The sequence below is a fragment of the Sinocyclocheilus grahami genome, unplaced genomic scaffold (genome assembly GCF_001515645.1).
Source record: "Sinocyclocheilus grahami isolate Dianchi unplaced genomic scaffold, SAMN03320097.WGS_v1.1 scaffold727.1, whole genome shotgun sequence".
Taxonomy (NCBI): Eukaryota; Metazoa; Chordata; class Actinopteri; order Cypriniformes; family Cyprinidae; genus Sinocyclocheilus; species Sinocyclocheilus grahami.
Window position 1 is genome coordinate 230,729 of NW_015505906.1, and position 14,204 is coordinate 244,932.

At 37.5% G+C, this 14,204-nt stretch overlaps 1 protein-coding gene across 1 annotated transcript in view; it reads right to left on the reverse strand.

Annotated features, from left to right (window-relative positions):
* The window catches only part of LOC107560432 (dystrophin-related protein 2-like), a 147,131-nt gene that overhangs the window by 61,962 nt on the left and 70,965 nt on the right, over positions 1-14,204 (reverse strand). Inside the window, exon 3 of the mRNA XM_016244615.1 lies at positions 9,361-9,529. Coding sequence (XP_016100101.1) covers positions 9,361-9,407 — 47 coding nt within the window. The 5' untranslated portion in view covers positions 9,408-9,529. The remainder of the gene's footprint in view (positions 1-9,360; positions 9,530-14,204) is intronic.

Below are 14,204 nucleotides of genomic sequence, written 5' to 3' on the forward strand. Positions count from 1 at the left end.
GTTCTTGAATCACAATTGCGGTTTGATAATTCACCTATATCCGCACTCCCAATTTCTGGGATTTATTTAAAAAATTGTGCTAAAAAGGTTGAGAACCATTGCCTCATATGTGCAACTTGTAAGGTCCATTCCTATCTATTGAGCCCTTTGACAAAATCAAAGATTTGGGGATGGTGTAGCCCAAGGATCTGGACCAGTACCCAAAAAGCTGCAGATACAACTCCAACAATCCTGAAATCTGTGCTGTCATCATTGTGCCCTTGAGCAAGACCCCAGGTTGCTCCAGTGGGACTGTCCATGTAATATGGAGCCCCTTTGGATAAAAGTGTCTGTTAAATGACAAAGCAAAAAGACAGTGATTGTTGGCCTCAGTGTACCTTTACTCACAAATTGACCTCGGGTTCACACAGATTGTTTTGAGGGATGACTTGTTTCAACAGGGCTAGTAAAATTTAGCCTCCACTTAGTGATAATTGAAGTGACAGTGTCCACCGGGACATCCAAACACTAATGTGCTTGTTATTTTAATCATTCGCAGATAGAGGCCAATTGTCAGGCAACCATGTGCTCATTAGAACAACACCGGCAGATATAGAAAACTCATGTAAAACAAAGCCATCAAAATAATTAATTTGTAGTCAGTGATTGAAATCACATTCTCAGTAGAAAACATGTTATTATATATGGCATAATTAGAGAACAAGAGGAGGGGTCTGATGAAAAGAGAGAAGCCTGTTTCACCTGTTCGGACCTCTATTGTAGTAAAGGAGGGTGGGCACAGCGCTCTCTATAATGATGTGTTATTAGACTCAATAAAGGCAACCAGGCTGCAGACATTTCATTAGAGAGCCTGTGTGTTCTATAGTTGCCTGAAGGCTCCTTCATCATACAGACACAAACACAAACAAGCACACACTTCCTCCAATTGTACATAAGCACACATATGCACACACACATAAAACACAAAATAACTGAACCCGAGGAAAATGGTGCTCACCCAGCTGCTACTTTCAAAGGGTCACAGCCACAGCAAGCTGTAGATTTTTGTACCATGATTTGTCCGCAGTGAAGTTCAGCCAATGTCTTTTTTTTTTTATTCGGGCTACTTAAATTCATTTTGGGCTACCAGAATCTGAAGAATGTCTGCCCAAAGGGCTACCAGCGATTTTGAAATTTTGCGAGCCCTGTACAGACAGTGAGATGTTCATCAGGTTTTACACAAGCTGTGGAGTTCATGCAGGTCATTCATGCTGCTGTCATTAAAAAACAGAGACAAACCAAATACTCAAATTCCCTCAAATTGTAATAAAATCACCACAATTTGTGATGATTATTATTAAATTAAAAAAGGGAGTGGAAGCAAACAGGTGACAGCTGTGCGTGGTGCTCTGGCAGTCTTGTAATGTGCTTGTTCGATATGAACCATCAGGCATGGGGGCTAGCGTAGGGTATAGTAATCAATACCAGTAGCCAATGAGGAGCTTCTTTTACAATGTTCACACATGGCAGGGACAAAGCAAGCCATTTTTTGAGGATCATTCATGCCTTTTCAGAGCCATCTGTTCTAAATGACTTTTAGATTTATCTATTTAGCAGACATTTTAACCAAAGCGACAATTTGTGATGATTATTATTAAATTAAAAAAGGGAAAAAAAAACAAAGAAAAAAAGAATAGAACCATTATAAAAGCCTGTTTCCACTGAATACAATTTTTTAAACGATAATTGACATAAAAGAAAAAAATTAAGTTTAAAATAAGAAAGTCACACTATATGAAGTCACAACTGTATGGCATAGTCACATAGACATAGACAAAAAGTTTGTGGTCGGTAAGATTTTTTAAAAATGTTTTTAAAGAAGTGTCTTATGATGATCTGAATACAGAAATATTATGACATTATTACAATTTAAAATAACTTTTTATTATATATATATATATATATATATATATATATATATATATTTTCTGTTTAATATTTTTGTGGAAATCGTGATTTTTCTTTTGTGTATTCTCTTATCTCTCGCTATAAAGGTATTCATCAAAAAACAGTATTTATTTGAAACAGTAAGAATATTTGCAATGCTACAAAATATTTCTGTCACTTCTGATCAATGTAATGCATCTTTGCTGAATAAAAGTATTAATTAAAACATAAAATGGTACTGTAAAACCGCAAAAATATATAACGTATAAAATTAAAGGATGCATTTATGAAAAAATAAACATACAATATGAAGCTATAAAGTCGCATTGACAGATATAAAAATCACATTACAAGATGCAAAATCACAACTGCGAAAAAAATTACAAGTCACAATTACAAGAAATAAAGCCACAATTGTGAAATAAAGATGTAATTACCTTAATTTGTTGTTTTACTCTGAAGGGGAAACGGGCTTTTATAGAATTTAAAAGTCTACCAAATAAATACTTGTAGTCGGAGAGACAATGAGACTTGGCACGAACGCACTCATAACTTTTTTTTCAGTTCTTGTTAGATTTGGCCCATCGACACATTTGACTAAATCAGAGCAGTTCCTGCATCCAGCGCTGTGAGTACCTTTATGCTTGCTAGGGTATGATCTGTCCTGTAGTCAAACCCCTGTGCTACTAATTCACTGATCCACAGCAAGACTGCAACACCTCACACCTGTGCCATGTTTGAGCATTGCACAGCATCTCTCTGCCTCGCTCGCCATCACAGATATAGTACATTACATCCAGTAACCCATCCTGCACAACCCACTGGGTTTCTGCAGCCCCACTGAATGCTTAGACTTAGACAATCGATCATCTCATCTCTCTCTGAGGCTTTATGGTAGATCATCAGAAGGCGAATTCATAGATACTAAACAAGCTATATGTAAGGTTATCTGAATGAGTGGTTTATCGTAAGCACGAATAAAAATAGTCTATAATACAACAGATTAATACAAAACAGCAATAATACACACAATGGCCTGAAGAAAATGTGTGTTCATTCAAAGAAAAGGTTTTCCTATGAATTAATTAGTAGAACAGTCCATTTCTCCTGTGCATTTGTACCCCTTGTTTCTGGAGGAAGCAGAATGAGAGCCGGCTCGCATTCCACAAGGTTGTAAATGTATCGGGTTACCATGAAACCAGGGTCTTGTTCGGCGTCCTGGGGTGTTACAAAGTATTTGTGAAATCTAGCTAACAAAATATATATTGTGTGTTGGAGTGGTCCAGACGCTACACTGGTTTTGTGGTCCAGGGTCACATACAGGCCCGGCTCCAGAATCAAATCACTGAGGGTGCTTCTAATCACTAAAAAGCTGTCATTTATCTTAGTTCATCGCGATCTCACAAAGATATACGTTATTATCAATAAAGTTCTCTACACTGCACAACGCATCAACACTTTGTTATAATGAGATGATTCGTGCTGAACACAATACCAGAACAGTTGGTTTTTCAGCAGTTTTTCTCAAATTTCAGCAGTGAGTGGATTCTAACTTAACTCTGTTTTAAAGGGGTGGTTGATTATGATTTCACTTTTTGAACTTAGTGTTAGTGTGCAATGTTGCTGTTAGATCATAAAAAACATCTGCAAAGTTACGACGCTCAGAGTTCAATGCAAAGGGAGATGTTTTGTTTTAAAGTAATCGCTGTTTAAGGACTTCAAAAAATGGCTGGTAGGGACTACAACGAGCTTCTTCCTGGGTTTGTGACATCACTAACCCCGATGTTTACATAAATCCCGAACACGCAACTACCCGTAATGGTAAGTGGGCGTGACGTTTCCGGACAACGTACACTAGGCGATTAACGAATCACAAACACACTGAGCCCGCTTAACCAATCAGAGCCCATTGCATATTTCTGAGGGAGGGGCTTCATAGAACCAGGAACTCAACAGACCGTTTTGACGAGAATGGAAACAGCGGTGTAGAATAAAGGTAAAATATGTGAAAATAATGTTTGTTTTTTTTTTTAAACGAAGCATGAGCACATGTTACACTGCACCGCATAAACACAATCAAGCTTTCAAAAAAAGCTGATCAACCACCCATTTAAGAAATCAACAGATATGTCCGTGATTGGCTACACTGCTCAACGCTGCAAAAACACATTGACATAGAAATCGACCTCCACGTGTGTGTGTGTGTGTGTGTGTGTGTGTGTGTGTGAGTGTGTGTGTGTGCGTGTGTGTGTGATAACATATGCAAGATGATTAACAGGACGTTATCATGGCGAAGTAGTCTGAAAAACAGCCCGATACATAAAATGTAAACGTAGAGACACTAATCTGTCTCAATCTTACAGATTAAAGCAAAATAAAAACAGATAAAAGTCATTAGTTAAAATCAGGTTCTTTGGTCATGTTGCATGATAACCATCAGCGAGAGGTCGCTTCACAGTGAATAACTAAATGGTAAAGATTAAAGTGAGGTGCCTTGGTGCCTGGTATTCTTTCTCTTTCATTTGTGTTTCCATTTCAGACGCGTAGTCTAAGGCTCTGGGCATCATTCTCTTTGAGGCCTGTTCTCTCAACAACACAAGCCTCAAAATGTAACACTGAATGAAAGAGGGGTGGGAGATTTGTCTGCAAGCACAGATTCTCAGACGCAATGAAGCCAATGGCTAAAAAAGGTTATGGTGCCATGGGAGAAATGAGCCTTACAATTCAGCATTGCCTGTCTCGCCTCTTTCATTACCCTACATTCTGTTTATAAGACACAGTTAAGCAAACACAATGGGCTGCTGAACAGGCCCTTACATGAATACAAATACTGCACCTGTAATATCAGTTGGTTCCATATATATAATTGTGCATGCATACACACTCCATTGGAACGCTTCATTGGAATATTTCATGCGAGCGCTGAGATGCAAAAAGGAATATATTTCCTGCTAGAGAGCTTTAGACATGCATCCCGCACAGACGCTTGTGTATTCATTTATTCACTCACATCCAATAAAGCCACGCTTAAAGCATAAATCATCTGTGGGAAACATGTGTACAGACGTTTTTAAGGCCAGATCGTGGGCAGGTCTCAGGTGGGACAAAGCAGACATTTGACTTTAACAAGGCTTGTCAGGAAAGCCACAAGAGTTACCTCACTGTACGAGTAAAAGAGAGCTAAACTAAGGGAACCTGAGACTATGTCTGGTGGTCTAGCCTTGCCCAACTGTATCATTAGCTTACCCGAAACTTGTGCCAAGTTATGGATGATTAGTGCCACCTAAGTGCCTGGCAGCCTCTCCCAACGAAAATTTGATACAGCCTAAGTACAGTTTCTCATTTCTCTAAGGGACAGATATTTTCACATGCTGAGCACCCAATGCTGTTGGTTGTTTATGTCAATGCATGATTATTATTTCCTCAAAGAGTGCTGGAGCAGAGAATGCAACTGTATCAGCAGTGCATTGTGTCTACCTAGCAAAAGATAGCAATCTGTTCAGCCCCACGCTGATAAGAAGAGCATGCCGGACCAGCTTTATTTGATTTAATTCCAACAATCCCAACACAGCCGGGAAGACTTAATAATTCATGCACTTCGAAATTCTTTTTGACTCGTTTGTTCATTAGGGTGTCTGAATAGGGTTTATTTGCAAAGCCTAGCAAGAAACTCGAAACACCACAGCGTACCTCTCACAAAAATTTCCTCTTTTTTTTTGTTGCTCTTCATCTCTGGTCCCAAGTCATGATGCACCCGATGTGGGTTCCAACAACCATATGAGGACTGAACAACTGTCTGGTACAAACACAAATATGTGCATTTCAGCAAAGTTAGAAAAGGTTGTGTTTACCACTGGCTGCAACACATACCGAAAGTTCCTCCTAATGAGTACACCATGCCAGAATATGGGCTGAGCTCAAAATAACCCTGCTGAAAAGACCAGCACCAATTTCTGTGCTGGTCCAGGCTGGTTTTATATGAGAGGGAACAGAGAACTAGTTTCATTTAAAAAAAATTCCATTAACCATTCTCGAACATGCAATTTTCTGCCAACGTAGACAAAACAACCCACTAAAATACTCTGATAGTGTTTCCTGCACTACTATTGATCACAACACTGCTACCGAATCTACAACTGAAACATAAAACGATCTGTTTAGTCCGATTCACAAACAATTGTGACCCTGGACATTCAAAACCAGTCATAAGGGTCAATTTTCTGAAATTGAGATTTATACACCATCTGAAAGCTGAATAAGCTTTCCATTGATGTATGGTTAGGATAGGACAATATTTGGCAGAGATACAACTATTTGAAATTCTAAAATCTGAGGGTGCAAAAAAATCAAAATATTGAAAAAATCGCCATTAAAGTTGTTCAAATGAAGTTCTTAGCAATGCATATTACTAATTAAAAACTACGTTTTGATATATTTATGGTAGGAAATTTACAAAATATCTTCATGGAACATGATCTTTACCTAATATCCTAATGATTTTTGGCATAAAAGAAAAATCGATAATTTTGACCCATACTATTAAAATCTGAGGGTGCAAAAAAATCTAAATATTGAAAAAATCGCCATTAAAGTTGTTCAAATGAAGTTCTTAGCAATGCATATTACTAATTAAAAACTACGTTTTGATATATTTATGGTAGGAAATTTACAAAATATCTTCATGGAACATGATCTTTACCTAATATCCTAATGATTTTTGGCATAAAAGAAAAATCGATAATTTTGACCCATACTATTTTTTTTAGCTATTGCTAAAAATATAGCCAAGCGACTTAAGACTGGTTTTGTGGTCCAGGCAGGGTCACAAATGATTCTTGTCATTTCAAATGAAGAATTGGTTGTTCATATAACAATGTGTAGTTAAAGAGACACAATAATGAATTTTGTTGTTTCTTTTTAAAATGAATTAATAACATTATACCACTTTTCTATTCGCTTAGTATTTTTATTTAATATACAATCAATTAATTGCATTTATGCAGCCTCTAAAACGTCTGTAAATGCACTTGAGATAAAACTTTTTAATTGATTCCTTATTTGTCATATCTATTGAAATGATGTCATCATTTGGTAACAGACTGCTGTGTGAATGTAATTAGAAGAACATTTCCCTTTTATCCAAATATTTCTTACTCAAAAGTATTAAAATAATTACTAATAAAATCTTTATGGAACCACAATCATTCAAATTGAAGAATTGGAAGTGTTAAAAAACAACAACAACAACAAAAAAACATTTACATCCCTTCTGGCTGTTGAATCGGCAGGATTTTTCTGGTGAAGCTTGCTGACCAAACAAAATCTTGCTGGTAAGCATAGTTAAGTCAGGTCACCAGCACATCAGCATCCAAAACACAACAATTTGTGATAACAAGCAACGCTGGGAAGCTAAGCAGAAAGGACATATGCATCTCCCCTCTTATCCTAACCTAAGACTTCACCATAAGGTACTGTAATAATAACTTCCAATGCATTTAATGGAAAGAGTATATTTACTTTGAAATCTGTTATCATTCACTGACCCTTATGTCATTCAAAACCTTCTGTTCTTTTGTGGAAATAGACAATATTTTGAGAAATGTCTCATACAATTAAAGTCAATGGTAACCAAAACTAAGCTGCCAACATTCTTCTAAATATGTTCCACAGAAGAAATCATACAGATTTGGAGAAACATAAGGGTGAGTACACATTTTTAATGTCCCTTTAATGGTCTACAACTGACGAAAGAGTCCTTAAACATCCACCTTTAAAAATCTAAAGAAAATTTGAGGACATCTTACTCCCAAAACAAGCAAAAAGCCTTAACAGAACATTCCATTTCCTCTCCCTTTCGTAGACTGCACTCAGATGCACAAAGTACATTTATTACATGTCAAGTTTGACATGACAGTAGATCCATTAGCAAAAGGGTTTTTAACATTCTAATCTCCGAGCCTAAAACTCAGAGAAAGGACAGCAATTAACATGCTATTAGGGCTCAATCAAGCCGCCTTCTGCCTGCTGTTGAAAAGACTGGATGAGGCTTTGAGGATGGCTCAAAGGTCACCATGCTCTCCCCTGCCATTTAGCTCTGAGCATGGAACAGAACAGAACTGAACTGGAATGGCCTTCTTGTTTTATTACTTTCAGCACTGCGAGCTCTGCACTTATACTTCATAAAACTCTGCAAATATGAATGTACAGTATGTGGAATGATATCACCAAAGAGTACTAGCTTTAACTTCAAATTACAGTCACATTTGTGGAAGTTCAGATGTGTTAATTGTTTACAATCTACGCAGACAAAGAGATGCTTTGAGCAGATTTAGGGATGTGGGTTTTGAGTCACACCATCAGCACCCACTCACAGCTGCGCCATCAGAGAGGTGAGAAATATCCAGGCATGTCTGTAATCACACATTCCCAGCATGCCTCTGTCCACCCATATACCCCCTCAGCCACATAGCCCCCCGGTCACATTCACTGCCGTGTGAGTGGACCCCAATGAAGCCAAACATTCTGATGAGAATGACAAAGACGAGCTCTGTTCTGCCCCGCTAGCAAGTCTGTTTGATTTCTTTCTGTCACAGTGCCTGAGAAAGAAAAAAACAACTAAAATTCCAAGTAAATTATTCATGTTGTGTTGCTCTGAAACGCAATCTACAAAAATCAAGCAGTGATTCAAAATTAGGCATAAAACAAATAATGGCAGCTCTACAGTCAACAAAAAAAACAACAACAGCACAGAGACAAACAAAAACCTTGACCATAATCCATTAATTTAACAAAAATATATATATGATTTGCTTCCAAACAAAAATCAAACATAATTTAATCCTACTAAAAATGCCTGCCATGGCATTTTACAGATGCCAAAGCTGAAAAAAATCAGGCGTTTAGATGTAAGGGACATCTGTCTGTCAAAACACGGCCAGCTGAAAAAGTCAGTCACCGCAACGTTGGTGTAATATAATCCCAGAGGGCCTTTTGTAGAGGCCACTTAGTATTCAATCCATTTCCATTACATGTGATGTTGTATGTCTTCCTTCAGGGCTGGATGATTTCAGAATACTGACAAGAGTACTGCTACTGCTGGCCATCCTAGAATGATCGTATTACCCCGTACTGCAGGGAAGATGTCCAAACCAAATCACACCCTGGTAAATTTGTCCCCAGAGAAAAGTTGGGGTCGAGGCTGCAATTAAGAGGCTAACTATGTAAACATAGCACCCTGCATTACATACAGACATACATACAAATGACATGCAAAACAGCCCAAACTCAAACAATGGTTTCATTAGCGCCTCTGAGACTGGGAGAATTGCAATATGTGGATTTCTAACTACTGAGACAAGGATAATAATACCCAGAAAACAGTGAACATAATAGAAGGCTGATGTAATAGAAGGATGAACAAAAAATGTGATATACCTGATGTTGTGGGATTTGCGTTTGATCTCGTTCCAGCAGAGATTCATGTCGTGGTCAGGGTGCTTGTTCCTCTGCCCCCTGCACTGGGTGGGCAGCTCCTGCCCCTCAGGATCCACCGCCGACTGGCAAGGTACACAGTGGCATCCCGGCCACAAGGGCCGCCCCGCAGCTGAAAAACACAATTCAAAATTTAGATAACTTACAAAATCATATCACAGCGCTCAAGTTAAAAGAAATTTGTAAAAACCGAGAACTCGAGAACTTGTGTTTTTCATTCCACTGTGCACGTTTCGTGCAAAAATGTGTTTGTTTTTAAAGCACTGTGTCATGCGCAAGAGCTGCTCTAGACTGAGCATTTTTAAATAGAAAAACATTGCAATGGAATACAAAAACGTGCTCTGTGTGAACAGCAATGCTTTTAAAAACACAAGATTCAGCGCTGAGGAATGTTCAAATAGAAACACAAAGATGAGTTCTGAATAACCTAGGCCTTTAATTTTAGTTCTCAAATTTGATTCACTGAGCGGTGTTCAAAGAGAGCAGATGTTTACTCCGACACTGAGGCTTTTCTTTGTAATGTATATCTCCGTTTGTTTGCGGGTCTAGGCTGCCAGTCTGTTTGGTGGAGATATTTACTGACTCTTTTGTTCAAGCTACATTGACATGCCAGTAGGTGGTGACGAGTTCTCTTTATGAGTGAATGGCTAAATCATTTATCCAACTGATTCGTTCCAAAACACTGATTTAATCAGGAAGGAAACAATTGATAAGCGAGTCATTGAATCATTCACTGAAATGATTCATTCAAGAACACTGATTCATTCAAGAATGAACTCTCCACTACTGTGTATTTGCTTGGTGTTGTTCATTAATTCTGCTGTGGTAGAGCTGTTTTCAGACAAAATAACTGTGTGTAAAATGTAAGTTAATTTATATTAACTGTTTATTTATGGAATTGCTGTAGGCTTATTAAAAACAATATCAAAGTCACAATGGTTCCCACATCTGAACCACAGCTCTGATGGTATTCTGAACAACACTACTCTTACTTTTATGATATTGCTTAATTGTAGCCTGCGCTTTTCATCATATTTCATCAAATACCTTTTTAGATATAGAGAAATTAGAAGTACAGGAACAACATAAGGAAGAGAAGATGGCTCACTCAAAAAAAAAAAAGACTGGAAAAAATTGCAACACATTAACAAGCGGCTGTAGGAATGGAAGTCCCACTTTTCCATTGAAAGAGCTGATTGCCTTTTTTAATTCTACAATGCGCACGTGCCCGAAAATACAGCAATTTAGCTGAAAAAGCAACATTTATGATACCGTTGTTGTCAGATATGGATATATTTGCTGATATGGAAACATCATTTTGACAAATAGTTTTGGAGATCTGTTCTTTCCCAATTTAAATAGATAGGAACTGCACAGTACTCAAAATGCCTGCTGCCTAGAAATGATCTGCCGGGAGTGTTGCCAAGATGGTCGATGAGTGAATGGCCTTGCCTTAAAGGGACTAAATTTGTTAGAGGTGACACACAATTAGGGGAGTAAAAGGGGTGTGTTTTGGGAACTGACCTAAGCCAGATTTGAACTACCCATATGGACACATCTACAACATACAAAATATTATAATCAGCAATGATCCCTTAATTAAAACAACAATCAAAAATTGAACAAGCACAGGAGCAAACAAATTCCCATAGGATGCACCTCAGCTGAACCCTGAAGCACTCAGCAGATAAGTACAATATGAGTAATGCCTGCAGGTCACATAAGCTCTGATTCTCTCAACCAGAGCCAGAGTGGCAGTAACGCTGTTACTTAAAGCATTGCTGGAAATCAGCACACGTCCAGAGCAAAGTGACGGAGACACAATCATTCCAGCAAAAGTCTCATGATTAAGGAGCTTTCCCTCAGTCATGAAACCCCTTGTGTCTCGTTCCGTGCAGCTGTCAGACTGCCTATATATTCCTCTTCCTCGCCTTTGATTAGCCCCAGGGATGGACTAGCCATAGGGAGCGCTGGGACTTTTCCAAATGGAGTTGCTTTGTGGTCTGGCAATGTCAATGTCAAATTTTAGGGATGCATGAGATATCGGCTATATATGCAATTTCGGTTATTTATCATAACAGATTATCAGTCAATATTGAATATATGTTGGCCAATTTTTCTATATCTAAATGTGCTTACTAATTTCCTCTATTTTTGCATTTTTCCATCATCTAACACTCACTTAAAGTTAATTGTTAAACACTAATAATTTGAAAGCAATATTAAATGTAATATTTAGAAAATCTCAAAATGAATAATCATTTTTCAAAATTTCTGATACCATCCTACTCTGAACAGTTGCGACGTTACAATAGATTTCTATTTCAAACAATATTACGTTCTTTTGAACTTTCTATTCTTCAAAGAATCAGAAAATAAACAGTATCCATGTTTCCACAATAAAATTAAGCAGCACAACTGTTTTCAACATATATAATAAGTAAAGCTGCATATTAGAATGATTTCTGAAGGATCATGTGACACTAAAGACTAGAGTAATGGCTGCTGAAAATTCAGCTTTGCCATCAAAGGAACAAATCACATTTAAAAATATATTATAATACAATATAGTTATTTCAAATCATAATAATATTTCACAATATTACTGTTTTTACTGTATTTTTGAGCAAATAATTGTAGCCTTGGTGAACATAACAGACTTCTTTTACAAACATTAAAAAAAAATCTTACTAATGATAGTCTTTCAAAATAAAACAAACAACAATAATGATCGAATACATAATACAGCAGGCAATAATTTTTTTTTGCATATGTATTGTATGCATATGCAGTACAGAGAGTGATTATCTTCTGTGAGTTATGATAGGCTGACATATACCCATGAGTTGTTGTTTAGTCCCATCCCATCCCATCCCTGATTAGCCCAATCATCCCATTCATCATCTACAGCACCCAAGGCCTCTTCTGGTACCCCTTGCTAACTGACCATGACGACATACTGTCACCAAGTCAGTGCTGAATAATCTCAACTGACATCTGTGCAGAAATAAACACATCCAGCTGTCCGGGCCCATGCAGCCGTGACACGTAGCCAAAACGAACAGAACCTGAGATGTGTCTCAATGAGAAATTCTGTATGCCATGTTCCCCAGAGCAGGAAGTGAATTAATGCCTCCGCACAACTCTAATGCGTCCCCTCCTCAGGCGGCCTTCCACTAATTCAGTGTCATTTTTCAGTCTTTCTTGAATTTCTCTCTCTCTCTCTGAGTTTAATCCACTGTCTCTGTGATTAATCCTGGTTCTTTATGGTTTATCAGATATCTAGATGGGGCATCAGATACTGTGAAAAACTCAAAATGATCAGGAGACAGTGAGGTAGGACCTGTGGTGGAGGGGTGAACAGTTGATTCAATGCAGGATGAAGATCCCTTTCTGTTTTGTGTTTATGTGCCATTACGAGTCCCCACTCATACCCTCAGTGATTTGTGTGTTTGACAAAAATTGTGCTGAATCGGCTCAAAACAAAAACAGTTGCGGAAATGAGCCTCTGGCAAGGATTTACAGAGAGGCTTTTCCACCAATCAGAGACATTTGGATGGAAGACGCTCCGCTGTCCACTGCCAGGACCCTGCACCACTTCTTCTGGCCCAGGCAGCATAGGGACTGGCATGCCTACACAAATCCTACAACTCCCACTCAAATGTACACAAACATGCACAAATACACACCAGTTCTCTGCAGATACGGTTCTATAGATTTCAAATGCACAGCATGAATCTATATAAGAATTGTATATTTTCCCTTTGGGAAATAAGGAGAAATGTTCAAGCTTTTTGTAGCAAAATATATGCAGAAATCGACAGAACATAGACAATAAACCCATACTGAATGTACGCTACATTCAAAAGTCTGGGGTCAGTAATTTTTTTTTTTTTAAGATATACTTTAATTAATACTTTAATTTAGCAAGTACACATTAAATTGAACAAAAGTGACAGTAAAGACATTTATAATGTTACATTTCTATTTAAACCCAATTTTCTTCTTTCTTCAAAGATTCCTGAAATAAACTTCACAGTTTTTAACATTGATAATAATAATAAATGTTTCTAGAGCACCAAATCAGCATATTAAAATGATTTCTGAAGGAGCATGACTGCTGAAAATTCATTGGAATAAAATGTATTATAATAATTAGATATTATTAAATAGATATTTTATAATAATATTATTTCAAAACATTACTGTTTTACTGTTTTTGATCAAATGAATACAGCCTTGGTGAGTATAAAAGACTTATTTCAAAAACATTTAAAAAATCGTACCAACCTCAAACATTTGCATGGTAGTGTATATGTACATTCACTACAGTACAGTTAAAAGTCTTTTTCACTGGATCTTTGTTAGAACAAATGACGGTTCATGCTGTAAGTTCATGTGTAACATTCTCTTGTATTGCATACACTGGTTTGAACCAAGAAGAAAGTTGACTTGGAGGTGCACAACATACAGTACAGTATTCAAAGGCAGGTCAAAGCCGAGCCAGTCTACTGACACACAATGTGCAGAACATTTTATACTGACCACTACACAGAGTTTTAAGTACCTAGCTTTGCCTTCAAAGACTGACCATTTCCATGTCAAAAAAATAGCACTCAGCTTGTAGCACAAAGCTCTCTCAAATATCTTTGAAGCATGAATGTCAGGTGATCAAAGTCTGTAAAGGAGACAGACAAGTCATGTAACATTTAAAAAGCCGACCTTGATAATCTGATTCAGACCTCGGTTCACTGTGAAAATATCTGCTCTTTGAACCCTACATCAAC